This window comes from Pelodiscus sinensis, chromosome 23 (assembly GCF_052426305.1).
Source record: "Pelodiscus sinensis isolate ZL-2025 chromosome 23, ASM5242630v1, whole genome shotgun sequence".
NCBI lineage: Eukaryota > Metazoa > Chordata > Testudines > Trionychidae > Pelodiscus > Pelodiscus sinensis.
The window spans coordinates 3,517,411-3,545,073 of record NC_143074.1 but is presented as its reverse complement, the minus strand read 5'-3'; the positions used below and the strand labels follow the sequence as shown (position 1 = coordinate 3,545,073).

At 60.1% G+C, this 27,663-nt stretch overlaps 1 protein-coding gene across 2 annotated transcripts in view; it reads left to right on the top strand.

The window, feature by feature from the left end:
* RGS3 (regulator of G protein signaling 3) overlaps positions 1 to 27,663 on the top strand; it is a 136,815-nt gene that overhangs the window by 5,147 nt on the left and 104,005 nt on the right. For both annotated transcript variants that reach the window (XM_075905326.2, XM_075905325.2), the window contains exons 2-8: positions 3,465 to 3,595; positions 12,379 to 12,429; positions 19,362 to 19,420; positions 20,359 to 20,453; positions 22,106 to 22,174; positions 23,950 to 24,010; positions 26,945 to 27,035. In XM_075905326.2, the coding sequence (XP_075761441.2) occupies positions 3,469 to 3,595; positions 12,379 to 12,429; positions 19,362 to 19,420; positions 20,359 to 20,453; positions 22,106 to 22,174; positions 23,950 to 24,010; positions 26,945 to 27,035 (553 nt within the window). In that variant the 5' untranslated portion in view covers positions 3,465 to 3,468. The remainder of the gene's footprint in view (positions 1 to 3,464; positions 3,596 to 12,378; positions 12,430 to 19,361; positions 19,421 to 20,358; positions 20,454 to 22,105; positions 22,175 to 23,949; positions 24,011 to 26,944; positions 27,036 to 27,663) is intronic.

Sequence of the window (27,663 nt, the reverse complement as noted above, 5' to 3'; positions counted from 1 at the left end):
GCCGGGCTCTTTGTTCAGGGGCTGGTGCAGAATAATGGGTCAGTGTCTGTCGCTGTCTGGGCTCCCCACCCCGTTACAAGGGCAGGACAATAGCCAGCCGTTGGGTCTGGAACGTGGGCTACCCACTGAGCCTCGCTCCTGCTTCCCCTTGGGGGTGACTTGGCATCTGCTCCTCTGCTGCGGGGCCGCTGGATTCCAGCGACTGGCGCCGAGCCCCGTTTCTAGGGCTAGTGCGTGAAAATGCAGCTGGGCAGAGCTGGAGCCAGCGCTGCTCCCGGTGGGAGCCACCAAATGCCTGCAATGCAAAATATATGTGTGTGTGTGTGTGTGTCATGGGGACTGGGAGGGGAGGTCACAGCTCTGTGTGCGTGTGATAGAGACTAGAGTATGTTTGTGTCATAGACCCGTGTGTGTGTGTGTGTGTGTGTGTGTGTGTGTGTTTGTGATGGAGATGGGGGGGTCACCGAGCTCTGTGTGTGTGAGTGTGTGTGATAGAGACAAGGGTGTGTGCATGTGTCAGAGACTTGTGTGAGTGGGGTGTTTGTCACAGAGACTGGTGTGTGAGATAGAGACTAGGGTGTGTGTATGTGTCACAGAGCCTGGTGCATGTGTGTGCTTTTGTGTGCGTGTGTATGATAGGTGTGTGTGTGTGACAGACGTGTGTGTGTCACAGAGACTGGTTGTGTGTGTGTGTGCGGGTGTGTGATAGAGACTGTGTGTGTGTGTCACAGAGACTGGGGTGTGTGGCAGAGTTTACATCTAATAATGCAGAACATGCTTGTATGGGACAAAGTCCTTTTTTCCAAGCTCTGGGTCCACCCTTGGCGATAGCTGTGCAGGGTACCACAGATGTCCAAGAAAACCCGACTAAACGTTCACCTGCAGGATGCTGAGAAGTGCTGCAAACCGCTGGCAGGACTGAATGCAGCCTCCAGTTCCACTCCTGGGGCCTGGCAGCCCCTGACCAGGAGTCCCAGCAGCTGCTGGTCCAGCCCCGGGACTGGCAGGCCTTCTGGGCCCCTGAGCAGACGGTGCACACGCTCCATGCTGGCAGAAATGGACGGGGAGACTCTGATCTCGTGGAGTGGAAAAGGCGACCGGCCCGAGGAAAGCCCCTGAGAAACACGCTCCACAACAAGCACTCGGCAAACCCCAGCCCCCTTGCCCAGAGATGCCCTAGGGGAGGGGAGGGGCTCGTAGCTGAGCCTGCTGGTCTCCAGGCAGTGCTAAGAACACAGCCACCCCACCCGGCACCGCTGGGGAAGGGGATGAGCAGAGCTCAAATTGAAGAGGCACAAGTGGTTCTACACACGTAGGTGACTCCCTGGCTCTGTTACTATGGATCCTGAGCCCTGCCTTTCCGCCTCTTCCTGGTTCCTGTCCTCCTGAGCCCACGCCCTGTTTGTTCCCGGTCCCTGCTCTGAGACCCAGCCTCGGACACTGCCTGGCTTTGTCGCCTGTTCTGGACTTCAGCTCTGACCCCCTGCCTGCGGCTGACCGTAACCATTAGGCATGACTGCCCACACTGTTTCCTTGCGGTGTGCCTGAAAGCAAAATCCTTACAGTTCAGGAAGCGAGTGCAAGTCGGATGCAGCCGCATCTCAATTCTTTGTTCCGGCTCCCTGCTGGCGTCCAGAACAGGCGTGTTTGTGACCTCATGGAAGAGTGGGGTGTAAGTTATGGTCACACAATACACGTTCTTCCGCCTATTTGTCTGCTGTGTGGTTTGGGGTGGGGGAAGGGGGCTATTTAGAAAGGGCCCAAATTCCACAAAGGATCCATTTCCCACCTAGGAATTGCATTTCCATGCTCAGTGGCTTCTGAATGTTCCGGTGCAGTATTGTAGGGCCGGAGAAGCAGGCTACATGCAGTTCAGCCGCTGCTCCAGACAAAGGTGGCATGTCTAATAGGCCAGGGCAGGCTGTTCCTCCCTGGTGCAGCTGTAGTTGCCGGACGCCTGTTGTAGGGTTGGCAGGGGAAGTATTGGCGTGTTATCGTGGGCCAGGTGGGGCCTGGGGCGGCTGAGCTGGCTGTATGTGCTCCTTTGGCCGTGGGGGGAGCAGCACGAGGTTCCAGCTGGTTTGAGAGGTCCATTGGTTGTGGGGGTGGGGCGTCAGCCCCAGGGGGAGGGCTGTGGGCAGAAGGGTGGAGCCGGGGGACTAGCCTTCCCAATGAGGGGGGCTCCATCTGCTAGCGATGGCTCCAGAACCTCACTCTTATTGAGGCACGGTCAGCGCGGGTCTGGAGATGGCCGCAAACACAGGGATGTGAACCAGGCTAGACGGCTGCCAGGGCGAGACCGGAGAAAGTGACCTGAACAGCCCCCAAAGAAGCTGCCCGTCCCCTGAAAAGCTGTTGGTGCTGCTAGAACAAAGCAGCCTGATGGAGCCCGCTCGTGTGCTGCCTCAGGCTGGCCTGGGCCCGCAGCGGGGTGGGCTGGGACATCGTGGCATATTGGGCTGCACTGTAGGAGCATCGGCAGCAGATCTAGGGACGTGATTATTCCCCTTTATTCGGCTCAGGGGAGGCCACATCTGGAGCACTGCGTCCAGTTCTGGGCCCCCCACTACAGAAAGGACGTGGACGCACTGGAGAGGGTCCAGCGGAGGGCGACCAAAATGACTCGGGGGCTGGAGCACACGACCTATGAGGAGAGGCTGAGGGATCTGGGTTTATTTAGTCTGCAGGAGAGAAGAGTGAGGGGGGATTTGACAGCAGCCTTCAACTCCCTGAAGGGAGGTTCCCAAGAGGATGGAGAGAGGCTGTTCTCAGCGGTGACGGCAGAACGAGGAGCAATGGGCTCAAGTGGCAGTGGGGAAGCTCTTGGGCTGGGGGTGGAATCTCCATCCCTAGAGGTGTTCAAGTCCCGGCTTGACAGAGCCCTGGCTGGGCTGATTGAGTTGGGGTTGGTCCTGCCTTGGGCCAGTCAGTGACCTCCTGAGGTCTCTGCCCACCCTCTGATTCTAGGATGACTGACAGCTGCTGTCTTAGGGTGGGGCTTTCAGGAGCCCCGTGCTCTGCTGGCGCCGTTTGCTTTCTGTGCTGGTGGCGGCTGGGGCGAGGCGGGTTTGCAGACGAGCTCCGTGTCCCGTGGGGAAGGGGAATTACCCTGGCTAGTGGGAAACGCTTCCCTCTCTGTGTGCAAACCTGGACCTAGCCCCGCCATGGCCCCCGCCAGGTGCGCGCTCACAGAGCAGTGGGCAGGGCCTCCTTCCCGGCTCCTGGCCTGATGCGGGTTAATGGCGAGTCCTCTCTCCACGGTGCGCCCCAAGGAGGAATGTCTCTATGGCGTCCCAGCGGGGGACGGGGCGTCGGGGACAGGCGGTGCTGGGCTGGGAGAACGACTGTACATGGAGAAGGGGAGGCAGAGGGTGACACTCCGCCTGACTCGCACTGGGTGGCCACCTCTCTGTGCCGTGCGCTGAGCGAGGCGGTTCTCAGCCGTGCCGTGTTCTCTCTGGCAGGACCATGGAGCTGGGGCGTGCGCTGCCCCCTGAGGGGAAGGTGGCTGTCGTCCGCTCCTTGCTGAGGAAGCAGCGCGGGGCGTCTGTGAGCAGGCGGAGGAAGATCAGCCATGCCACCGTGCAAGGGAAGGGTAGGTGGCTGCGGGAGGTCCCTGCCCAGGGCACAGAGGGTGCTGGGCACCGCAGGGGCAGATCGGGGAGATCGCTGTGCGTGGAGCAGGATGGGTCAGGGCCCAGGGAGCGGGCGGCAGCTGGCAGCAGCGCCTGTGCAGCCTGCGAGGGGGGGCCTGGCCGTCACAGTGCCGGGCCGCAGAGGGGAAGGGGTCAGGCGTAACCCTGCCCTCCTCCAAGAGGTGCTGTGAAGTCAGAGCCTGGGAGCAGCCCTCCTGGTGAGTGTCCAAGCCAGTGGCTTTGCTCTCCTGTGGGATTGCGCTGGCTCCCGGGGGGACCCCTGGTCTAGCCCCTCCCCTCCACACCCCCCGCCGCCCCAGCAGGGCAATGCCTCTCGTCCCCTTGTGCAGACGCCTCCTCTCGGGCTGGAAGGGGCGCCCCTTCTCCAGGCCTGTTGCTGTTGGAGACGGAGTTTCTGAGAGACGGGCACCTGCCCTGTGGGGAACAGGCCTGAGACCCGCCCCTCCGCCCCAAGGCAACTCACACAGGAGCTCTGAGCAGGGCTCAGCGTTCACCCGCTGCCAGCCGGGCTGGGTCTGAGCCAGCGCCAGGCTCAGGCTGAGCAGCCCCGTCCCGGTGCGCCTGCGCTGCCGTGTGGGAGCCAAGGACGGACTCCAGCGTTACTCCCTGTGGTGGTAGCCCCTGCTGGGGAACGGCCCCAAATCAGTGGGGGCCCCCTCGAGGTAGAGACTGGCCCGTGGCTGGCAGAGGAATTGGTGTTTCGGTCCCTGACTCCAAAGAGCTGAGGAGAAGCCGCTGGGCTTCTCACGGGGAGCTCCATGCCTGATTTACAAGCACGTGGGTTGATTACAGAACAGAACTGGCGCTGCCAGGAGAGGGCACCTGGGAGCGTGTCCCTAGGCCGGGCAGCCGGATTCCCGGCCTCCAGGGAGGTCACCACCTCGACATTCAGCGCAGTGTCTGGGCAGGGAGAGGCCCCGACGCCCCGAAGAGCTGTGTGGGTGATGGGGGTCAGGCCTCTGAGGGAAGCTGGTTTGATGGTGACTTATTGATAGTCTAGACTGAAGCATCTTGAGGCCCATTTCACTAGGGCCTGGCCCAAAGAGCTTTCCGCCGCCCCGCTGGGCAGCCAAGGCACAGTGAGCAGAGGGGACTTGCCCAAGGTCACCCAGCAGGCTGTGGCAGAGGCAGGGACAGTGCACAGGTCCCCTGCTGCCCAGTGCCTGTCCTGGTCCACTGGGCCCTGCTGCCTCTCGTCACCTGCCACGCTAGAAATCGAGTTTTATTGCCTGAAACACGAGACAACAAATGTGTTTGATTAAACCCAGTTACCAGCAAATCCCATCCCCCGTGCACAGTCGCAGAGCTCCTGGGACGCGTCAGCATTGCAGACGGGGGTATAACGACGGCAGCGCACAGCGCTGGCTCCCCAGAGAGAGATGGGAACTTTCCTGCTTCTGCAGCAAGCCAGCGTTCAGAGACTTAGTCACTGGCCCAGTTCGGGGGCCCTCTGGCCCCTCTTTGGTCTCTGAGCATCGCACTTTGCTCTTAGGCCTTGTTCCTTTACTTCTTCCCGCGCAGCCACTGCGCTTGCCTGGCCTGGCCCGCGGCCTCTGTGCTTGTCCGGCCCAACCATTAGCCACTGCGCTTGCCTGGCCTGGCCCGCGGCCTCTGCGCTTGTCCGGCCCAACCATTAGCCACTGCGATTGCTTTCAGCTCCTGGGCTCCTTCTCTTCCGGAGTATGACCAGTGGGGAGCAGGCGGCCACGCAGCTTCCAGACCCGGGCAGGGCCTTGCTTTGCAGTGGAGAAAGTGAAGTGCGAAGCCGTTGCCCGTAGCTGTGGGCCTTACCTAGAGTCCTGCCACCTGCCCCCGAACGGGCCACCCAGGCAGGCCTGGAATCTCCGCAGGAAATTGTCTGGAGCCATTATTTTCCTTCTCGCTGGCCCCCTAGAAAACTGAATCTGCCCGTCCAGGACCAGCTTGGTCCTCGGCCCCCCAGTCTGCCTCAGCCCAGGGCTGCTCCAGGTCTGCCCATGACAAACCCCCAGGGCATGGGTTGATGCTGAAATGCAGGGCAGTCGGTGCGCACCCCGTGTGCCCAGTAGGGGGAGCGCTCGAGCTTGTCTGGTCACTGTCCTCTGCTGAGCTCCTGCTGCCCTGCGCTAGAGCTGGATGCTAGAGCCCTGCTGCGGAGCCCGCCCTCAGGGAACATGGCCTTGTTGGCAGAACAAGAAGCAATGGCCTCAGGGTGCAGCAGGGCCCAGTTCGCTTTTTGTGGGCCTGGAGCCAAACATATTTGTGGTTCCTTTGGGGAAGGATTGTAAAATCCAGGGGATGGACAGAGATGGGCAAGAGAATGGTAATAGAGATGTAGTCGTGTTAGTCTGGTCTTGCTGAAACAAAAGACAGGACTGTGCAGCACTTTAGAGACTAACAAGATGGTTTATTAGGTGATGAGCTTTCGTGGGCCAGACCCACTTCCTCAGATCAAATTGTGGAAGAAAATTGGCACAACCATATATACCAAAGGGATATGATCAAAAAAAGTGAACACATATAAAAGGACACATCAAATTTCAGAACAGGGGGGCGATGGGGGGAGGTTAATGTCTGTGAGCTAATGATATTAGAGGTGATAATTGGGGAAGCTGTGTTTGTAATGGGTAAGGTAATTAGCATCTTTGTTAAGACCCAGTTGTAAAGTGTCAAACTGAAGCATGAATGACAGTTCAGAGGTTTCTCTTTGAAGTCTTGTGTTAAAATGTCTTTGAAGCAGGATGCAGGTAGTAAGGTCATTGAGACAATGCAAGAGAATGATGAGGGAGGGGATTGCTCCCCAGGTGGAGCGAGGCAGGGCTGGGGCAGAGCACACGGGAGCAGGGTCGGTCTCTGGAGTGAGGCAGGCCCAAGGTAAGCCCAGCAGGGCTGGGGAAGGGCCAATGGGATCTGCCACCCAACCAGAGCTGATCCCTTTCTCTCTGGTCCTAGGGGGGTGGCAGGAGGAGCACAGGGTCAGCCAGCCAGGAGCACAGGGGAGGGCTGCAGAAGGGGGAGGGCCAGCCAGGTGGATGGGGTGGGGCCGCTGCTGAGTGAGGCCTGGGGCAAACACACCTTTGGCTCCACTATCAATCCAGTATTGGCTGCTGGGGGGGGGGGGGGGGGGAGAGGGAGGTCTAGGCTGGATGTCAGGAAAGATTATTTCCCGAAGACGGGGGTTAGGCCCTGGGTTCTCGGGCGGGGGTGGGGGGTGGGATCTCCATCCCTAGAGGTGTTTAAGTCCCGGCTTGACACAGCCCTGGCTGGGATGATTGAGTTGGGGCTGGTCCTGCTTCGGGCAGGGGGCTGGACTCGGTGCCTCCTGAGGTCTCTGCCGGCCCTGGGAGTCTATGGGTCTACGAGGAGGGAGAAGAGACCCCATAACCCAGGGACAGACGGCGGGGGCAGGGTGGCTGTGTAGGATGCCGGGGGTAGGTGGCACGACGGCAGGCAGAAAACAATAGACAGCAGCGGTGACATGCCCAGCATGGGGCTGGTCCAGTCCCCCCAGTGCCCACCCAGTGGCACCTGGGAACAAGAAGGGTGGGGCGCTGCCTCTGGTAGCTGGGAGAGCACTGGCCAGGGCAGGCCCAGCCCCCCAGGCCACGAGGGGGAGAAGCGGGGTCAAGACATAAGGCGGGGAGCTCTCTGCTGTTGCAGGTGAAGCGGGGGTCGGAGGTCCGGGCCCTGTGTGCTGACGGAAGGGGAGCCCTCTGCCCGGCTACAGTGGGCAGCGAGAGAGAGGCAGGGCTGGGCTCAGTAGGACCCTGCTTGTCACAGGGAGTGTTACACACAGCCACTGCCTCGACTGCCCCGGCCCCCCCCGGCCCCCTCCAGGGCTGGGGAAATGCCAAGGCCACCTCAGCACAACCCTTCCTGTGTCAGCCACCAGGGCCAGGCTCCCCTCCCCTCGCGGCCGGCATCACACGGTAGCAATCTGGTTCCCTGAGCCAGCAGCGCTGCCCTGCCAGCAGGCCCCAGACCCGTGTCGGCATCTACCTGGGATACCCAGCAGTCTAGCCTTCCGCAGCGGTGTGTGCATCAGAGAGCGCGTTGTGTGACGTGTCAGTGTGTGCATCAGAGTGTGCGTTGTGTGACATGTCCGTGTGTGCATCAGTGTGTGGTGTGTGACGTGTCAGTGTGTGCATCAGAGTGTGCGTTGTGTGACATGTCAGTGTGTGCATCAGTGTGTTGTGTGACGTGTCAGTGTGTGCATCAGAGTGTGCGTTGTGTGACATGTCAGTGTGTGCATCAGCGTGTTGTGTGACGTGTCAGTGTGTGCATCAGAGTGTGCGTTGTGTGACATGTCAGTGTGTGCATCAGCGTGTTGTGTGACGTGTCAGTGTGTGCATCAGAGTGCGCGTTGTGTGACGTGTCAGTGTGTGCATCAGCGTGTTGTGTGACGTCAGTGTGTGCATCAGTGTGTGTTGTGTGACGTGTCAGTGTGTGCATCAGAGTGCGCATTGTGTGACATGTGTCAGTGTGTGCATCAGTGTGTTGTGTGACGTGTCAGTGTGTGCATCAGAGTGCGTGTTGTGTGACGTGTCAGTGTGTGCATCAGTGTGTGTTGTGTGACGTGTCAGTGTGTGCATCAGAGTGCGCGTTGTGTGACGTGTCAGTGTGTGCATCAGTGTGTTGTGTGACGTGTGTCAGTGTGCGCATCAGTGTGTTGTGTGACGTGTCAGTGTGTGCATCAGTGTGCGTCGTGTCATGTGCATCAGAGTGTGCATTGTGTGATGTGTCAGTGTGTCCATCAGAGTGTGTGCTGTGTAACGTGTGTCAGTGTGTGTATCAGTGTCTCCCACTGTGGGTATCAGAGGGTCTGTATATTAGTATCAGAAGATTTGTGTGTATCAGTGTGTCTGTACGTGTATCAGAGTCCCTGAGTGTGTATCAAAGGCTACGACTAGACTGCAAGCCTCTTTCGAAAAAGAGCGTCTAGACTACAACCAGTACTTTCGAAAAAGCAGGCCACTTTTTCAAAAGAGAGCACCCAGGCAGTCTGGATGCTCTCTTTCGAAAAAGCACAGTTTGCATCACACAGCGCCTTTTTTCAAAAGAGCATTTTTTTCTGAAAAAACCTTGTAGTCGAGACACACCCAAAGATTATGTGTGTTGTATAATAACAGTGTGTCAGTGTGGATGTTTTATATGACGGTGTGTCAGTGTGTGTATCAGAGTATATGTGTGTGCAATGTATAACTGTGTACCAGAGTGTGTGTTGTGTAACAGTGTGTCAGTGTGCATGCATTGTATAACAGTGTCATTGGGTGTATCAGAGTGTGTGTGCACATTGTGTGTCAGTGTTAGTGTGTGTGTGTGTTGTATAATGGTCAGTGTTTGTGTTGTATAACTGTGTATCAGTGTGTGTGTATCAATGTCTCTGTGTGTGCATCAGTGTGTCTGGATGTATATCAGAGGGTCTGGGTGTGTATCAGAGTGTGTGTGTTTGTGTCCTATAACAGTGTGTTGGTGTGTGTATCAGAGTGTGTGTGTGTGTGTTCTGTAACTGTGTCAGTGTGTATCAGAATGTGTGTGTTGTGTTGTGTAACAGTGTGTCGGGATGTGTGTATCAGAATGTGTGTGTGTATTCTATAACAGTGTGTCAGTTTATGTATCAGAGTGTGTGTGTTTTGTAGTAGTGTGTCAGTATGTATGAGTGTGTGTGTGTGTTGTGTAGCAGTGTGTCAGTGTGGATCAGTGTATATTGTGTATCGGTGTGTCAGTGTGTGTATCTGTGTATTGTGTACCAGTATGTCAGAGTGTGTATAAGTGTGTGTGTTTTATGTAACAGTGTGTCAGTGTGTGTGTTGTGTAACAGCATGTCAGTGTGTATCAGTGTGTCAGTTTATGTATCAGAGTGTGTGTGTTTTGTAGAAGTGAGTCAGTGTAAGTGTGTGTGTTGTGTAGTGGTGTCAGTGTGTGTATAAGTGTGTGTGTTTTGTGTAGCAGTGTGTGTGTGTTGTATAACAGTTTGTCAGTGTGTGGATCAGTGTGTGTTGTGTAGCAGTCAGTATGTATCAGTGTATGTGTGTAGTGTATCAGTGTGTGTTGTGTAATGGTGTGTCAGTGTGTGGATCTTTGTGTAGTGTAGCAGTATGTCAGTGTGTGTATGTGTTGGGTAACAGTGTCAGTGTGAGTGTTGTGTAGTACTGTGTCAGTGTGTGTATCTGTGTGAGTTGTGTAGCAGTGTGTCAGTGTGTGGATCAGTTTGTGCGTTGTATAGAAGTGTGTCTGTGGATCAGTGTGTGTTGTGTAGCAGTGGGTGAGTGTATCTGTGTGTGTTGTGTGTCAGTGTGTAGCAGTGTGAGTTGTGTAGCAGTGTGTCAGTGTGTGGATCAGTGTTTGTGCGTTGTATAGAAGTGTGTCTGTGGATCAGTGTGTGTTGTGTAGCAGTGGGTGAGTGTATCTGTGTGTGTTGTGTGTCAGTGTGTAGCAGCGTGTGTTGCGTGTCAGCGTGCCGGCTCAGCGGCTCTGCCTGGCAGGCGTGTTTGCTCAGGCAGGTGCAGCTCCCATTCAAAGGGCCTGGCCAATGGGCTGCCAGAGGCCTTTGTGCTGTTCAAACGGCCGGGCGGGCGTTTGGAAGCTGGGCTGGGTGCAGCCGCGCTGCCCGTGTGAACCGGCTGCTGCCGGGCGCCCCCACGCTCCCCCCATGGCCTGGCTGGGCCCGGCGGCCATGCAGCGCGGCGACGTCCGCCGAGTCTCGCCCTGCGCCGCCCCACTGGACTCTTCCTTCTACCTCACGACCTTCGGTGAGTGCCGGGGCTGGGGCCGGGCCAGGCCCTCCCCCCCACGCCGTGCGGTGCCGTGGGGCTGTCGCTGGGCAGGGCTGGCCGCCTGCAGCCTCTGGCCTGGGACAGCAGCTGCTTCCAGGGAAAAGTGGGGCAGATTTCAGCCCCTCGCCCGCAGCGTGCCGGCCATGCCGAGGAGCTGGCAGCCAGTGATCCTTCCCCTCTGCCTCGCGGGGCTGGAACTGGGAGCGCAGAGCCCCCGGGGCTCCGGCTTGCTGGGGTCTATGGCGCAGACCCCTGGGGGCTGCCGCAGTGGGGAGAACCCCTCGGGTGGAGGAGGGGGCAGCAGCATGCTCCCTGCTTTGCTCCCTGCTCGCCTGCTTTCTGCAGCGTGGTTTGGAGCCAGCGTTGGAACATCCCATCGGCGGTGACTGCACATCACTGGTGTTTGGACTAGGCCTGGCACGGCTGCAGCGCCTGGGGGGAGGTCAGGCACCGTGGCCCTCCCCACTGATTTATAAGGGTTCCCACCTCTCTTTAGTCCGTGATGATTTGCCACGCTGGTGCCCTGGGCTCTTGTCTTAGAAGTGCTGCGGTTTCATGCTTAGGGGTAGAGGTTTGGGCACAGGGAGAAGAAACTCGTGCGCAGCGTGTCTAGCGACCTGGTGGGACTGGTGCCGATGGGGCGGTGAGGGGGCTGGGGGGTGCTGGCCTCTTGCATGCAGCATGATCCGGAGTTTGGGACTGGGTAGGCTGACAAGTGCAGTGCTCAGGGGCTTGCCATGGAGGAGTCTGGAAAGCGGATGGAGGAGGCTGGTTTTCCTTTGGTGGTTACTACAGGGCCGAGTTCTGCTTGGCCGGTGACTCGTGTTGTGCATTTCCACACGCCAGGCAGCTGGCCCCTTTTAGGCACCCTGGCGCGCTGGGCTCCCTGCGTTTCTCCTGTCCCATCACCAGCCGGCTGGCAGGGAGTTCTACTCTCGCAGCCTCATCTCCGCTCTCAGCTGGGGTGGAACGCAGGTGCAGCAAGTCAGGCAGGGCTTCGGAAGCTCAGGGCTTTCTAGGGACCGCAGGCGGCTTTTCGGCCGTGTCTGCTGTGTGGGCCAGGGAAGGGTTGACTGAGGGGAGGGGCTAGTCAATCTCTTGTCATGCTGATGGGCATGTTACACTGGGATCTGTTATGCTTCATATAGTGTCTAGGGACGTGTGAGTGTAGCTCGTGCTTATCGGTTACCCAAACGACTGCACGCGGCTCCCGCCCCACGTGTAACCCGGAACCGCTGACACGTTTAAATTCTAATTCCGAGTCACCTGGGTGAGTCTGTGCTTCGGCTGGAGGTGGAGAGGTGGGGACGTCTCCTGGGTCCGTCTCTCTGTCTGCTCTGGTCAGGATCAGGATGACAAAGGCCCCGGGGTCCCAGGAGACGGGTGGGGCTGGCAGCCGTGGTGGCGAAGCTTCTTCCAGTTGCCAGTTTTTCTCGCAAAGTCTCTATCCCTAAGGGCCCCCAAAGAGACCCCCCCCCCGTTATTTTCTTCACCAATTAGGCCTAGTGTCTGACCCCTCTGTTTTGGTTGGTTGATAGTAGCTCCCACACAGCTGATCATGATACTTCAGGGACTGCCACTTTCTACAGCTGAGTTCCCATCAGGGCCATGTTTGTAGGCCTGGTGATCACACCAGGGCTCCGAGTCCCCCTTGCCCAGGCCGTGTGGCCGCTTGTCGATCAGCCGTGGGGTCCTGTTAAATTGGGACACGTTCTTTCCGGGGGTTTCCTAGTCCTGCCACTGGCTCCGGGGACCCCGGGCCACTCTACGTGGGCAACGTCTCCCTGAGCCGCGGCCAGCCGAGGGAGCAGGGCCGGGAGCGAGGCTGTCTGGTGGCTGGAGTGAAGCTGGCAGTCGGGCAGAGCCATGGTCCCTGGGCCCCCGCTGGGCTGGCTTTTGGGGCGCAGTGGGCAGGGAATCTCCTTTGAGGAGCTGCTCATCTGCCCTGTCTCCTGTTTTTTGCGCAGGTCAGCTGAAGCTTTCCATCGACACGCAGGGCCGGCTGCTTGTGCTGCACGGTGAGTGTTGCCGGGGAACGTGCTGGGCCAGCCACAGGCGCAGGGGCAGCGCAGGAGGAGGTGACATTGTCTGATGCTCCATCTAGGGTGCTGTGCCAGGTCACAGTGTTGTCACCAGCGGGGCTGGCTCAGCGGTCAGGCTTGAGCATCAGCACGGCCCCCAAAGGCCCATCTCGCCCAGCCTCCTGTCTGCCCACAGGTGCCCCAGGGAGGGGGAACAGAGCAGGGAATCCTCCCCTGTGGCCCGTCCCCAGCCCCTGGCAAACAACCTGGGGCTTCACGTTGGCGTGGACGGCGCAGGCTCTGCTAGCCAGGGCTGCGCAGGCTCCCTCGCCTAGAGGGGAGCAGAGCCCCGCACCACACTGCTCTGCTCACCTGTGCAAAGGGGGGTGGGGGTGGGCGCACCTGCAAGCCTCTGCAGTGACTCTGGACTGGGGCGCCTGCCCTGGCTTCGCCCAGGCAGAGGGAGCACAGGGCATGGCTCTGCCGCCCATGACCTGGCTCCAGGCAGGCTGCTCACTGGCAGGAGCCCTTGGTCCCCAAGCCCCGCGCGGTGTCCTCGCGTGAGCCAGCGGCGCGGCTGCCACAAGGTGTGCCCAGCGGGCCCGGCTGTGGGCGGCCCAGCCCGGCCGGCATCACGGCAGGGGCAGGGCGGTGCTGGGCGCCGGGCAGCATGGCGCACTTTGGCGGGCACAGACCAGATCCCCGATCACAGCGCTGCCCGCGGCCGGCTCTGAGCGCAGCCTGGGAGCCCCTCCCCTCTCTCCCTCCAGGCGAGCTCGCATTGCCGGGGCTGATTCCCCCAGTGCCCAGCAGTATGGCAGCACAGGGGCCGGCAGGGGCCACGGTGGGATAACGGAGCCCTGGTAGCTGCTGGTGCCGTGGCAGCTGGTGCAAAGCACCGTGGGCCAGACTGAGCTCGCCCCTCGGGTTGGCTGACGTCCCTTAGGCACCTGGGGGCCTCACCGGCGAGGACACTTGGGCAAATCCCCGGCGGCACCCGCCTGCAGTTCGGTGCCTACGTAGTAAACAGAGCCCCATCTGATCCAGTGCACGGGGGCCTCTGCAGTGCGCCCGGCCCGGCGACTGAGCTGGGAGACGGAGCCACTGGGGGGATGTGACTCACCCAGCGAGTGGGGCCAGCACATTCCCCGAGCGCATGTTGCCGGAGGTGACCAGCCGAGAGCTGGGCTGCTTCCTTACGCAGCACAAAGATCTGTCACAAACGGGTTTTTTGCCTTTGCAGAGCTGGGGTGGCAAGCTGGGCCTTGCACTGGAGGTGTCATTGGGGGGTCAGATCTGTGCCCTGGGAGCTTTGGTCGCTGCTTTCCCCATTTCCCCTCTGTGGGGCTGTGACGTAGTGGGGGTAATTGCTGGGCTGTGGTGACCCCTGCTGTCTGGAGCAAGACCCAGCAGGGAAAACCTGGCTAGGCAGAGATAAGGCCAAACTGGTTGAACCAGTGGCCAGACACCCCCCATGGAGAGGAACAAAGGAAGGTGGAATGCTGCCCTGACTGCGGGGGCAGGGCTGGAGGGGAATTTAGTTAGACTGTGGAAGAGCATGGAGGAGAGCCTAGGGGAAGGGGCTGGAGTTTAGGGGCCCAGTCTCCCCCATCTCAAGGGGGCCTGAGGCATCCTAGCCCAGTTCCTGTAACCAGATTACATCTGTGCTGCGCTGTGCTGGAGGAGCAATAAACCACCCTCAATTCCACTGGCTGGTGCAGTCTGTTTGTGCCATTTCGGGGTGCAGGAGACGGGGAACCCCCAACGCGCCGTCACACTGGTGTCAGGGGTGGGATGCACTGCACCCCGTGGATGAAGCTCCCAGCGGCAAGCGACAAGGCGCAGTAGAAGCAAGAGCCCTGGAGCCAGGCGTGCTGGAGACAGAGCGAAGCGGTTCCTGGGAATCGTGGGGCGCTGCAGCACTAGACTGGTGAGTCTGCACCGAGGGGCCCAGCGGGCAGATGGCCTACGCCCGACTCTTGAAGGCAGAGCTGGTGGGGCTGTGCAGAGAGAGGGGCTTGCCTGTGCAGAAAGCAACCAAGGCCCAGCTGATTACCCAGCTGGAAGAGAATGACCAGCCACGGGGCCAGGATCTTGTCCCCAGGGGAAGCAGCCAGACCCCCCCTGAGAATGTGTCAGGCTCAGAGAGGGGGAGGAGCGCTGGGACCCAACGGAGAGATGAGACAGCGTCTCCCGGGAGGCCTGCAAGCCATAGCCCATCTAGGGCAGGGGCCAGCCCAGCGGAGCTGCGGCGCCTGGAGATCCAGCTGCGGATCAGGGAATTGGAAGTACAGGACCGAGAGAGGGAGCGCCAGGACCGAGAGAAGGAGCGCCAGGACCGAGAGAGGCAGCGACAGCATGAGCTGGCCATGGCAGAGCGGAGAACCGGCGGGGCACCGGCTGCGCCAAGTGCGGATGAGCCCCAAGGTCCCAGGACTGCCAGACGCTTGGAGAGGCTCGTGGTGGCCCAACTGAAGGACATGGGTGACATAGACGGGTTCCTCAGTGCCTTTGAGAGGGCCTGTGGACTGCAACGGGTTCCCCCAGCTGACTGGCTGCAGGAGCTCATCCCCGCACTGAGCCAGGAGGCGGCCGGAGTGCTCAGTCAGCTGGAGGACCTACAGCCCGGGGATTACAACCGAGTCAAGGAGGCACTGCTGCACAAGTTCGGGCTGACCCCCGAGATGTACAGGAAGAAGTTCCGGGGGGTACAGAAAGGGCCACGGGAGACCTATGTGGATCTGGCCTCCCGCCTGGCGCAATACTGCCGCAAGTGGGTGTCTGGAGTCGGAGCCCAGACCGCAGAGGAGCTGCTCAAGCTGGTCATGATGGAGCAGTTCTATGAAGCGTGCCCACCCAAACTGAGGCTGTGGCTCAAGGACCGGAGACCAGAGAACCCCCAGGAGGCCGGGAGACTGGCGGACGAGTTCACGGAGAGCCGGTCCGGGTGTGAACGGGAGTCCCGGAGAGAGAGGGAACCGCGCAGAGACCGGATCTCGGCTGAGCGACGGAGGGAGTCAACTACGGGGCGAGACCAAGGAACAGGTCGTCTGCGCCCCAGAGAACCAGCCAGGGCCTGGACAGAGACAGCCCAAAGCCTAACTTGCCAGCGCTGTGGGCAAAAAGGCCACAAGAGGGCTCAGTGCACCAGGTCCCAGGACCGGGGACTGTCCAGGGTTAACTGGCTGGGGCTGGGGGAAGGGCAGGCTGCCCCAGAGGCAGGGGCTGGCAGGCAAACCTCAGCTCAGAGAGAGGGGAAGGATGCTCAGTGCACCTCCCCTGGGAGGTCTGATTCTCAGGAGGCGGATTTCTCCGTGTACCAGGTGGGGGCAGGACGGCCCCTGCGGAGCGAGTGCCTCATACCCCTGGAGGTGGATGGTAGGAAGGTGACAGGCTTCTGGGACACCGGGGCGGAGGTGACTCTGGCCCGATCCGACATAGTGGCCCCGGAGCGGATACTACCCCACGCGCAGCTGACCCTGAAGGGCATAGACGGGTCCCCGTTTAAGGTGCCTGTAGCCAGGGTGCATCTGAAATGGGGGGCCAAGGAGGGCCTCAAGGAAGTGGGGGTGCACCCGCACTTGCCCACCGAGGTGCTGATGGGGAATGACCTAGAGGAGTGGCCCCATGGATCCCAGCGGGCTCTAGTCCCTACCCGGAGCCAGAGCCAGCGGGGGGCCGACAACGTGGGTCCAGGGAAGGACTCCTGGCAGCGTCCTCAGGGTCCCATCCCAGTGGACACGGGGTCCAGCCAGGCTGGGACTCCGGACCTAGGCAGAGGTGGGGGACAGATCCCGATCCCTGCCTCAGCAGCTGAATTCCAGGCTGAGGTGCAGGCAGACCCCTCCTTGCAGAGGCTGAGGGACCAGGCTGGCCTCCATGCAGCTCAGCCCCGGGGGAGAGGTGGCCAGGAGAGATTCCTGCGGGAGCGTGGGCTCCTGTTCCGTGAGTGGCTCCCCCCCAGGAAGGCGAGGGCATGGGGTGTCCAGCGGCAGCTGGTCGTCCCCCGAAAGTATCGCCTCAAGCTGCTGTATTTGGCCCACGATGTCCCCGTTGGGGGCCACCGGGGGATCCGGAGCACCCGGCTGAAGCTGCTCCAGCACTTCTATTGGCCAGGAATCTTTACAGCCGTGCAGCGGTACTGCCGGTCCTGTGACTCCTGCCAGAGGGGCGGGAAGGCCCAAGACAGGAGGAAAGCGGCTTGGGGGTCTCTACCCCAGATAGACCCTCTGGGCTTGCTGAGAGAGTTATGGGAGGGGAAGACCTCCCTGGATGGAGCTTCGGGGGTGGAAGCCGCCCTGGCTGTCCAGAGAAGGCTCGCTGGGCTCATGGCCCCGGCCCGAGAGACCCTGGCCAGAGATCAAGGCCAGCGGAAGGGTGGGTGTGACCCCCGAGGACAGGCCTGCGCCAGTCGCCCTGGAGCGGGGCGGCGAGTGGACAGAGGGAAGCCAGCTCATGTGGGGCCTCGCCACGGCCGGCCCGAGTCAAGGGGAGCACCCATGTCCCCGGGGCGGGTTCCCACGCAGAGGACCCGAACTTCCCTAGGTCACGAGCGGAGTGACCCTGCTCAGTTCGCTCTCGGAGGGGGGAGAACTGTGACGTAGTGGGGGTAATTGCTGGGCTGTGGTGACCCCTGCTGTCTGGAGCAAGACCCAGCAGGGAAAACCTGGCTAGGCAGAGATAAGGCCAAACTGGTTGAACCAGTGGCCAGACACCCCCCATGGAGAGGAACAAAGGAAGGTGGAATGCTGCCCTGACTGCGGGGGCAGGGCTGGAGGGGAATTTAGTTAGACTGTGGAAGAGCATGGAGGAGAGCCTAGGGGAAGGGGCTGGAGTTTAGGGGCCCAGTCTCCCCCATCTCAAGGGGGCCTGAGGCATCCTAGCCCAGTTCCTGTAACCAGATTACATCTGTGCTGCGCTGTGCTGGAGGAGCAATAAACCACCCTCAATTCCACTGGCTGGTGCAGTCTGTTTGTGCCATTTCGGGGTGCAGGAGACGGGGAACCCCCAACGCGCCGTCACAGGGGCCCAAGAGCCTGGTTTCTGGGGGAGATGAGGCTCGAATGTCTTGTCTACCTGCCGGTGTTTTGTGTACTGCGGGCTCCATGTGGCTCCTAAGCAGCCCAAAGGTCATCTGTTGGCCCAATTTCTTTCCTTTGGCCTCCTGCGTTTCCTGGACTTTTCTGGTCTTGAATGTTGCTCCCCTCGTGTATTTCATTTTCGCATTTAATTTGGGAAGAGCAGCAGAGAAAAGACGTGGGAGTCAGGGAAAGAACCAGGAGACCCGACCTTTCTTCCCTTCAGGGATGGTAGCGGTGGCCTTTGGCTCCTCTTCAGAGCCTTAGGGGAGGGCCTGGGGCAGTAGATTGCACCACAGAAACGCGCCCACTGATTGGAACATGCACATGCACGCAGATCCAGGCTCTGGTGGCGCACAGAACACGGAGCACACAGAGCCAGGCCCTCGTGCGAGGCTGGGAAGCACTTGGAGCACACACAGCCAGGCCTTGGTGGGAGTCAGGGAGGCACACAGAGCACACAGAGCCAGGCCCTGGTGGGAGGCCAGGAGGGATGGAACATGGGGCCGCTCCTAGAGGGCAGAAGGTCTAGCAGCACAGGGGCTAGTTTGGGTCTCAAGGCAATGGACTCAGTCTTCGTGCCACAGATTCACTGTGAGTGCTGGGAGAGCCACTGAGCCCCTCTTTGCCTGAGATCCCCATCTGCAAACTAGTGCGATACCTCCTGGCCTTTGCTTCAGCTTCCTAGCGCTGTGGGCAGGCGCTGTGTGTCTGTGCAAGGGGCTCAGCTGTGCAGCAGTCTGACTGGTAGCACATCGCGCCAGGAAAGCTCCCCCAAGTTCTGCAGAAGGGAACGCTGTGCCCCAGCCCGGGAGAGACTCTGCGCCAGGCGAAACCTCCCCAGACAGCAGGACAAACGAGGGAGCTGGGGAGCAGCACTTGGGAACTCCCGGAGCCAGCAGTGAGCACGCAGGAGCCTGGCCGTGGTGGGGTGGAGTGGGGTGGGGTGTCCTGGAGCCAGCGGTGGGCTAGTTGTGAGAGAGAAGTGTAGGCTGGGTACCTACCCCGGAGGAGGTGTGTCTGTTAGCAGAGCTGGCTCCCTAAGGGGCCTGGACCAAGCTCCATTGCTTATAGCTCGAGCAGCAAAGATGCTGCTTGAGCCAGCCCATGGGGGTGGCCTGGGTGGATGCGCCTCTCCCTTTCCCAGTCGAGCGTTCCCTGGTGGAGCACAGGACCAGCACCCGTGGGTGGAGCTGGGGTTTGTATCCCCAGAGCAACACAGGCGGTTTGGATTTGTTCCGACCCTAACGATGGCTGTTGGCATCTGCCACAGCCGCTGACGCGAAGGTTCGTGTGTCTGGGGCTGCCCCGGAGTAAGTGGAGTGAGAGGGTCCCTTGGGGACTGGTCAGCCCCGCGTCTGGCCCTCGAGGCGCGTGTGGGCCAGAGGGTCTCCCGGGTGATGCTGCTGCCGGCAGTGCGGGGAGGCTGGCTGCGCCCGGCAGAGCCGAGGGGACGTTCTGGCCTTTGCTATTTAACGGGATGATGCACTTGGCCCGGGGCCTGGTGCCAGGAGCCCCGGCGTTGTGTGAAACCAGGCGGAGGAAACGCAGTTTGTCAGCTGGATGCTGGGCTGCATCTGCTCCCGGCTCCCCGCAGCCGCGTGCGCTCATAGGAGAGTCTGCCTTCAAAATCAAACCCTTGACCAATCCCCGGCCGCCCTCAGCCCTCGGTGAGGGGATGGGGCACATGGAAGAGCCTATCAGCCCGTGTGCCGTGAGCCAGCGCTTAATCCTGCCGGGCAGGCTGCACACGGAAGAGCCCGGCTCACAGTGCCTGGCACCGGGGCGTGAGCGCAGCCCTGCGGGACGATGCCGCCTGTGTCTCTTCTCAGCCTTTCATTTTCTTTCCAGTTATGGAAGCAAAAGGCCTGCTGGGAAGAGAGTACCGGACATGCGACTCCTACGTCAAGGTGGGTTCAGCTTGGGGGGTGTGTGTGTGTGATTACGTTGTACCCCTTCTGGTTTGGGGGTGAATTCCTCCAGGAATGCAGCTGGGCTCCCATCTTCTCCCTGTCCCTCCTCTGCAAAGGTTCTTCCCCGGAAATCGAGGCAGAACCTTTGCATTGCGCCTGCCTGTTTGTCCTGCTCCCCCTTACCTCCCCCCATCCCTGCATTTGCAGGCTGCCGAGTGACTTTCCTGCCCCAGACGAGCTAAGACAGCCAGTCTCCTGCACGGTGCTGGGTGCCCCACTGTGCCGACTGCCTGGGGGCTGCCGCACCCTCTGATGGAGAATTTGCTGTCCCAGAATCATTCCTGGCGGAGGATGTGGGAGCCCGAGGAGAAGCCCTGTCTCTGGCTAGCAGGGCTCATCATGCAGACTAGGGAAAGGGATGAGAATGGAAGATCAGCATTAGAGAAACTCCTGTAACTGCCCGGTCGGGCTCAGGGCAGCTCTGGTTAAACTGACAGCACCTTGGGCGATCATTTCCATCTCAACGTCCTCCGCTTCTACCTGAAAATACAAAGCATTGGGGGACGCAGTGGATTGGTGGTTCTCCTCCGGTGGGTCTCAGACCCTTTGTGGGGATGGGAGGGGAGCGTGTCCTTATATGGCCAGAGACGGACGAGGAATATGTGTGCAAATCAAACCCAGGGGTCTCTGGATTGCTAAGGAAGAATTTCTCCTGTTCACTTGGCCCAGAGGAGCTTTGTAAAATGGCTAGACGTGGTCAGCGCAAAGAGAACTGAATCCCTGCCTAGCGCAGATTAGCGCTTTGATATTCAGCCCTCCCGAACGCTGGCTGGGGGGGGTCTTGCGATGATCTTCGCATTAGACAACAGCTGGGTCGGTGGCGAGTTGCTGTGCCCTGAAAGATGGCTAACGTGCTGTTTGTCTCTCTGCATCAGATGTCTGTAGTGCCAGATACTGATCGGAAATGCAGACAAAAAACCAAGACTGTTCCAGACAGCAAAAATCCCATCTTCCACGAGCACTTTGTCTTGTGAGTATGCAGGGACCCGGCCTTCTCTAGAGCTGGGTTCCGAATGGTGCTGGAGGGGGATCCGCTCTGTGGCCGATGCTGCCTGAGCCTCTCCCAGCCAAGATGCGCTGTTTATTCCTGTGCTAGTAGCTTCAGTGAACACGCCTCATGCCTGACGAGGCTTGGTACCCAAACGAGGAGTGGCAGACGCTATTTCGCTGCCGCTTGTAGCGGAAATGCCTTGAACTTTGGAACAGAGCGTTGCTGACGCTCCCAGGGCTGTGACTGCGCACCTGCCCGTTTGGGGTTTCGTATTCGATAGCGTCTGTGCGTTTGCAGGGACCCAGGGAGCCCATTTCATTTCCCAGCCCTCGAGCCTGCCCCGGTGCGGTGGGGCAGCGTGAACAAGGAAGGGAAAAGCTCTAGAACGTCCTTGCGTGGGACGGGGGGCTGGCAGCTTGCAGCATTTTGGTGGAGTTCAGCATTGCTCGCAGACCTGCCTTTGCTGGATCTCTGTACACCGTAAACACTTCGTCTGGCCCCGAGGATTATTTAGGAGCATGAATTCCGGTGGTTTTGTGGTGTTCCTCCTTTGATGTTTAACATCTGTCTGTCCCTATTCCCTTAAACAACCTGGCTATGTCTACACTATAGCCTCTTGCGCAAAAACATGCAAATGAGGAGAAGCATTGAATATCGCCATATTGCATATGTTGAATATGCAAATGAGGAGGCGCGTTGAATATTTGCGTAATTAAGGAGGCTCCATTTTTGCACAAGAGTCTTTTGTGCAAAAAGGAGCCATCTACACGGCTCCTTTGCGCAAAAACCCCCTCTTGCGCAAGAGCCGTTCTTCCGCATTTTTTCAGGAAGAACACCTTTTGTGCAAAAGCCTCTTGTGCAAGAACGGAGCCTCAGTAATTATGCAAATGAGGTGTGGCGATATTTCACGCTTTGCCTCATTTGCATATTTGTTGCGCCAAATGGGCGGTGTAGATGTAGCCCCCGTGTTTCAGCAGCTGCCCAAGACATTTCACCTCCTCTTGCAACAGCTCGTCAACAACCAATGTCTCCTTGTGTAACCCTTGGAGCCGCACGGCTCTCGAGCTCTTCATTATGTAGGAAATGGGGATTGGCGCGTGCGGCCGGGTTCATTTTAGTAACTTAGCGCACAACAGCTCGTTGGAGCAGATTGCCAGGTATGGCCATTGCTGGGGAGAGCTCAGTGGGGCAGGCAGTGGGGCCTGAGGCGTGCCTGGGTCACTGATGGCACTAGCCCCACCCCCGGTGGCAGTGGGTCTCTCATCCTCTCCTTGGCTATGTCTAGACTGCAAGCCTCTTTCGAAAGAGAGCGTCTAGACTGCACATTGAACTTTCGAAAAAGTGGCTTGCTTTTTCGAAAGAAAGCATCCAGTGAGTCTGGATGCTCTCTTTCGAAGAAGCCCTATTTACATTGAAGAACGCCTTCTTTCGAAAGAGGAACTTTCGAAAGAAGGCGTTCTTCCTCGTGAAATGAGGTTTACCGCCATCGAAAGAAAAGCCGCGTTCTTTCGATTTAATTTCGAAAGAACGCGGCTTGAGTCTGGACGCAGGGGAAGTTTTTTCGGAAAAAGGCTACTTTTCCCGAAAAAAACCCTGAGTCTGGACACAGCCCTTTCTGGCTCCTGTTGCAGCCCCGTTCAAGAAGAAGATGAACAAAAGCGGCTGCTGGTTACGGTTTGGAACCGAGAGAGAAAATCCAGGTAAAGACACTGGGTGGGGGCGGGGGCGGGAATGCTGTGGGGCCGGCGCCCCAAGACATGGTGAGGCTGGAGAAGAGATAGCAATACGCTCTGCTCCAGCCCCTTGCCTGTGAGGCCCGGGGGTGGCAGGCGGGTAGAGCAAGAGTGCTGGGGGCTGCTTGAGCCGAGCCGCTGTGGCACCCGAGGGGGAGGGGCGGGTGCAGCCCCCAGCCTCTGCACGCTGCGCGGCTGGGAAGGGGAGCTGCTCACCGCGCTCTCGGCGGGACCTCGGCTGGCCTGCAGTCGCTGCAAACTGCAGGGCGGAGAGCGGAGGCTGCGGGGGTCTCCCCCCTCTGACCCCCCTGGGAGCAGCCAGACGGCTGCCCCAGGGATGGAGCAGTGGAGGTAAGACAGGCTTACTTACATTTGCACAGCCTTGTGGGTAATGGTGCAGCGGTCACGCTAGCCCAGGGCCCCGGGCTGGCTCACTGCCCACCTCGGATGCGGCCTGGCACATGGGCAGTCTGTTCGGAGGGGTGCTGCCCATGGGCACAGCCAGCCCACATGTGCAGCCTGCTCCCTCCAGCCCTGGGGCCATGGAGTGCCACCCCCCACATATTGGGTGATGTCGGCGCCATGGGGCAGGATCAGACGTCCTGCTGGGAGCAGCCAGTGCGGTGGGGGGGGGGGATGTCCATGTGGAGACTATATTGGCTTAGGAGCAGCATATTCTGCCCAGATGCAAACCAGGGGCAGCCCTCCGGGTCTCCCGGCAAAGAAGGAAAAGTCCCGCCGGCTCACGTCCGCCCCGTGCCAGGCCTCGGGACCCTGCGTGGCAGCTGTCAGCAGATGCCAGTGTTGCAAGAGCTGGGAGAGCTTTGCCCTCGGAGCAAACCCCTTAGTGCCAGGCCCACAGAGCTGCTTCCGTCTCCCCAGCAAATGCCCCGCAGGCACCAAGCAGCAGTGCTGGGGCCCTGGTACCGGCTGCAGGGGATTGCTGGCTTCTTTCCCTAACCAGCCTCCAAGCCCCTGCCCTCGGCACCAGACTCAGTGGCTGTCTGGAGCGGGAGGCCTGCCACGGCCATCCTGGGCGTGACACTGTGTGGCAGATGCAGGAGGGGCTGGGCCAAGTGCAGAGAGACCTACGTGGGGGCTCCGGGTGGCAGCAACGCCAGGGAGAGGCCAGAAAGCCCAGAGCCAGGGGAGGGGAAGCTCTGGGTCTCCTCAGCCCTGTGCTAACATCTCCTCTGAGGAGCCAGGCCCCCCTGGCGAGGGTGGGGGGTGGGGGCTGTGCTGGTGGGGAGCTGCCCCAGGTCTCTGGGGGTGTGTCTAGACTACATGCCTCCTTCGACGGAGGCATGTAGATTAGCCAGATCGGAAGAGGGAAATGAAGCCGCGATTAAAATAATCGCGGCTTCATTTAAATTTAAATGGCTGCCCCGATCTGCCGATCAGCTGTTTGTCGGCAGATCGGGAGAGTCTGGACGCGATGCCCCGACAAAGAAGCCTTTCTTCATTGGCACAGGTAAGCCTCGTGAAACCAGGTTTACCTGTGTCGATGAAGAAAGGCTTCTTTGTCGGGGCATCGCGTCCAGACTCTCCCGATCTGCCGACAAACAGCTGATCGGCAGATCGGGGCAGCCATTTAAATTTAAATGAAGCCGCGATTATTTTAATCGCGGCTTCATTTCCCTCTTCCGATCTGGCTAATCTACATGCCTCCGTCGAAGGAGGCATGTAGTCTAGACACACCCTGGGGCGCGGGGGGACACTAACCCTGCTCTCTGAATCTCCAGACAGAGCCAGCTGATCGGCTGCATGAGCTTCGGCGTGAAGTCGCTCCTGGCCCCAGAGAAGGTGCGGGCCCTCGTGGGTACAGTGCACACGCTGGGTTGGGGCCCTGGGTGGAGGCGACTGCAGAGCCCCGGAGCCCTGCGGGGGGAGTGAGGGCGCCAGGGCCCTCCGGGAGGTTGGGGAAGAGTAGCTGGGATGTGGCAGCTGCGGGAGGGAGCGCGGGCTCCGTGGAGTCCTGAGAGTGGCCTCCCGGCTGCCTCTCCACACAGGGCGCGGGGAGGCTGCTGAGGCGAGGAGCCGGAGGGCCAGGGCACGAGGGCGTCGCGGTGACTCTCTGCCAGCGGGGCCGGCTCCCATTGGAGGCACCGGCCGTCGGCCGACAGGGACCCCTTGTGCCGCTTGCAGGCACCGAGCACAGTCTGCTCCGGCCACACGCCAGCCCGGGTTCAAGGCTGCACCAGGACTGTGTTCACCCTGGCCAGAGCCCCCCCACTTTCCACGGGCAAGGGTGCAGTGGCTGTTCCCCCCACTTCTGGAGGCCCCGGGATGCTGTGACCTGGCCCCCGGCCTTTCCCTCTGTCAGCAAAGCTCCTTCCCAGCCTTTGATTGTTCCAGGCCTGCGACAGGGCCAGTCCCTGGACTTCCCTGTCCCTTTCGCCCACCCCGAAGCAGGCTCATCCCAGGGTGCAGGCCAGAGATGGTGCTGGCCTTGGCCATCCACGACAGTGGCCAATGCTGGTCACTCCCGACGTGCCACCAGCCTGGGGTCCCGCAGGCCGTGTGTAGCTGTCGACCGGACGGGGGAGCCTCCCAGTCCCTCACATCAGGCCCAGCGGGTGCTCTGCCCTCAGCTTGCAGAGGACTCTGCTCCGCCGGGGCTAGCCCAGGGGTGGGGCGAGAGCAGAGCTTAGCAAGGCGGAGGAGAAGGAAACATGGGAAGAGCTGGCGCGCGTGGGCGAGGGGCCCCCGGGGCAGCCATGGCAGCTGCCACCTGTTTGGCACCTCTGAGCCAGCCTTGCCGTGGGCCGTCTGCAGCCTGGAAGCTCCAGCTAGCGAGGGAACTGGCACCTGCTTGCGCAGTGGCCTAGGCCGCTCCGGAGCACGCAGCCCTGTGATCTGTCTGCGACGCGGCGGTTTAACCCTCCGAAGCCCACCCCAATAGCACTTCCATGGTGCGGGCTGCCCCTCGGGCTGCCGGGGCTCTGCCGAGGTCAGGGTGCTGAGGGCAGGGGGCTCCTTTCCCCAAGAGTGGCGCTGAGTTGGGGTGCCCAGCGAGGGGCAGAGTGATCGGGGCTAGTCAGACGGGAGCGGGCGGGCGTCAGGTGCCTGCGGGCGCTGGTTCCAGCCGCGGACGCAGTGTTGTGCAGACTGGGGAGGAGAGGGGGCGGCTCTGTGGGGCTGGCATCCCCAGCTGGGAGAGCCCCGTCTCTAGCTAACCCTTTGTGACGAGTATTGGCACAAGGGGGATCAAACCTCCTATTGCCGGGGTAACCCAATCCCTGACAGAGGCCAGGCTGCGGCCTGCCTGGGGGCAGATTGTCTCGCATTTGCTGCAGGGGCTCGGACGCTGGGCTACGTTGGCCACGGAGCTGAGCCAGTCCTGTGTTCGAAACCCCTCCTGATGCCTGTCTCTGCCTGTCCGTGCTGGTAGCTGCTCCCTAGGCCTGGAGGCTACTCGTGGGCAGCGTGGCTGCACGCAGGCGTGGCACCGCACTGACTGTGTTTTGTTGTTTTGGGTCGTGGAGAAAATACGCATGTTTTGCCCGCTGCATGCCTGGGGCTGCAGGCCAAGCCAGTGCTGCCGCCTGTTGGCACTGGCGTGGGAATGCAGCTTTATAACTGGGCTTTTCTTCCTCCGATGGCCCAGCCAGCCTGCAGAGCTACGGCTACACTATGGCTACGGCTACACTGGCAGCTTCTTGTGCAAAAACTCTTCCACAAGAGCGTGTCTGCACGGCCATGTGCTTTTGTGCAAGAGCATCCGTGCCAGTGTGGACGCTCTCTTCTGCAAGAAAGCTCCGATGGCCATTTTAACCATAGGGGCTTCTTGCGCAAGAAATTCATGTTGCCTGTCCACACTGGCCTCTTCTGGAAGAGCTCTTGCGCAAGAGGGCTTGTTCCTCGTGGGGAGAGGAATAACCCTTCCGGAAGAAGCCCTGTTTTACAACGCTAGACTGTAAATTTACTTCTGGAAGAACGCTCGTGCAGTGTAGACAGCCAGCAATTTTTTGCGGAAGAACAGCTGCTCTTCCACAAGAAGCTGCCAGTGTAGACGTAGCTACGGGTTTTGCCGGAAGAGGCAATGCAAATGAAGCGCTGATTAGCATTTTCTTGTGCTTCATTTGCATCATCTCTTCTGGTCTGTTTTTGCGCAAGGGGTTTTTGAGCAAAACCAAACAGTGTGGATGTTTCCTTTTTGCACAAAAAAACCCTTTTTGCACAAGATCCTTATGCCTCCGAGAGGTTTTTTTGCACAAAACGGAAACGTCCATGCTGCTTGTTTTTGCGCAAAAAACCCCTTGCGCAAACACGGACCGGAAGAGATTATGCAAATGAAGTGCCAGAAAATGGTAATCCGCGCTTCATTCGCATTGCCTCTTCCGGCAAACCCCGTGGTGTAGACATAGCCTAGAGCAGACATAGCCTGAACCCTTTCTATACTACTGGTTGGCGGAGTTTCATCTTGCTGCAGACGGGGTGCAAGATCGGGGGGGGGGGTACCCGAAGTGCCACCACACGGAGCTAGAGCCCTGGCCGTGTTGGGGCGACTGCCAGCATGGGACATGCGCCGTGGAGACACGTTTCTGGGAGGGCTGGTGACTGGGCCTAGGCCGTGCTGCTGTTGGAGGCACCGCGGCAGCGTTCGGTCGCGGAGTGGCTGCGGCGATGGAGACCATGCTGCATCCCTTTGCACGGCTCTGGTGCATCACAGGGTGGGCAGCCTCCCGGGAAGACCATTCCCTAGCTCTGCGGCTCTCACCCTCTCTCTGCCCCCAGGAGGTCAGCGGCTGGTACTATCTCCTTGGCGAGGAGCTGGGCAGGACCAAGCACCTGAAAGTGGCCACGCGGCGTCTGAAGCAGGGCATAGGTGGGTCGCCCTCGGCAGCGGGCTCTGGAGAGCGGGACATCCCACGAGCTAGCGGGGCGGGGGGGTTGGGTTTTCAGATTAGCGGAGACCCCGTCCTGTGCAGGCCTTCAGGGGAGACGCCGCGAGAAGCCCTGTGGCCTCACGGAGCATCCCTGCCGGTGCTGCCTGGAGCGAAGACTGGGAGGCAGCCTCCACTTGCCACTCACTAGGCAGTGCTGCCAGTTCAGTGTGACTACGCCCAGTGCCTCCCAGACATCTTGGCTTGCTACCTCCACTCCCTCCCCCCAACTTGGGCGCCTTCTCCCCGCCCCAGCTTAGCCCATTGCAGCTCCGGGGTCTCTGGCAGCCCCAGGGCTGTAGCCTTGTTCGCTTGCACCCGGTGCCCGACCGGTGCCCTCTTGTGGCAGAAGGAGAACTTGCCCCGTGTGAGCAACGCTGCAGAGGCCCCAGGGTGCCCTGGGCTGTGAGCCCCCAGACAACCAGACCCCTGGCTCTGAGGTGACACTGTCATCAACACTCAGGACACCTGGCAGGGGTCCAGCCAGCCCAGTGGCCTGTCTGCCGACAGTGGCCAAGACCAGATGTTCCAGAGGGTGGGAACACAACAGGGAATCCTCACGGGATCCGT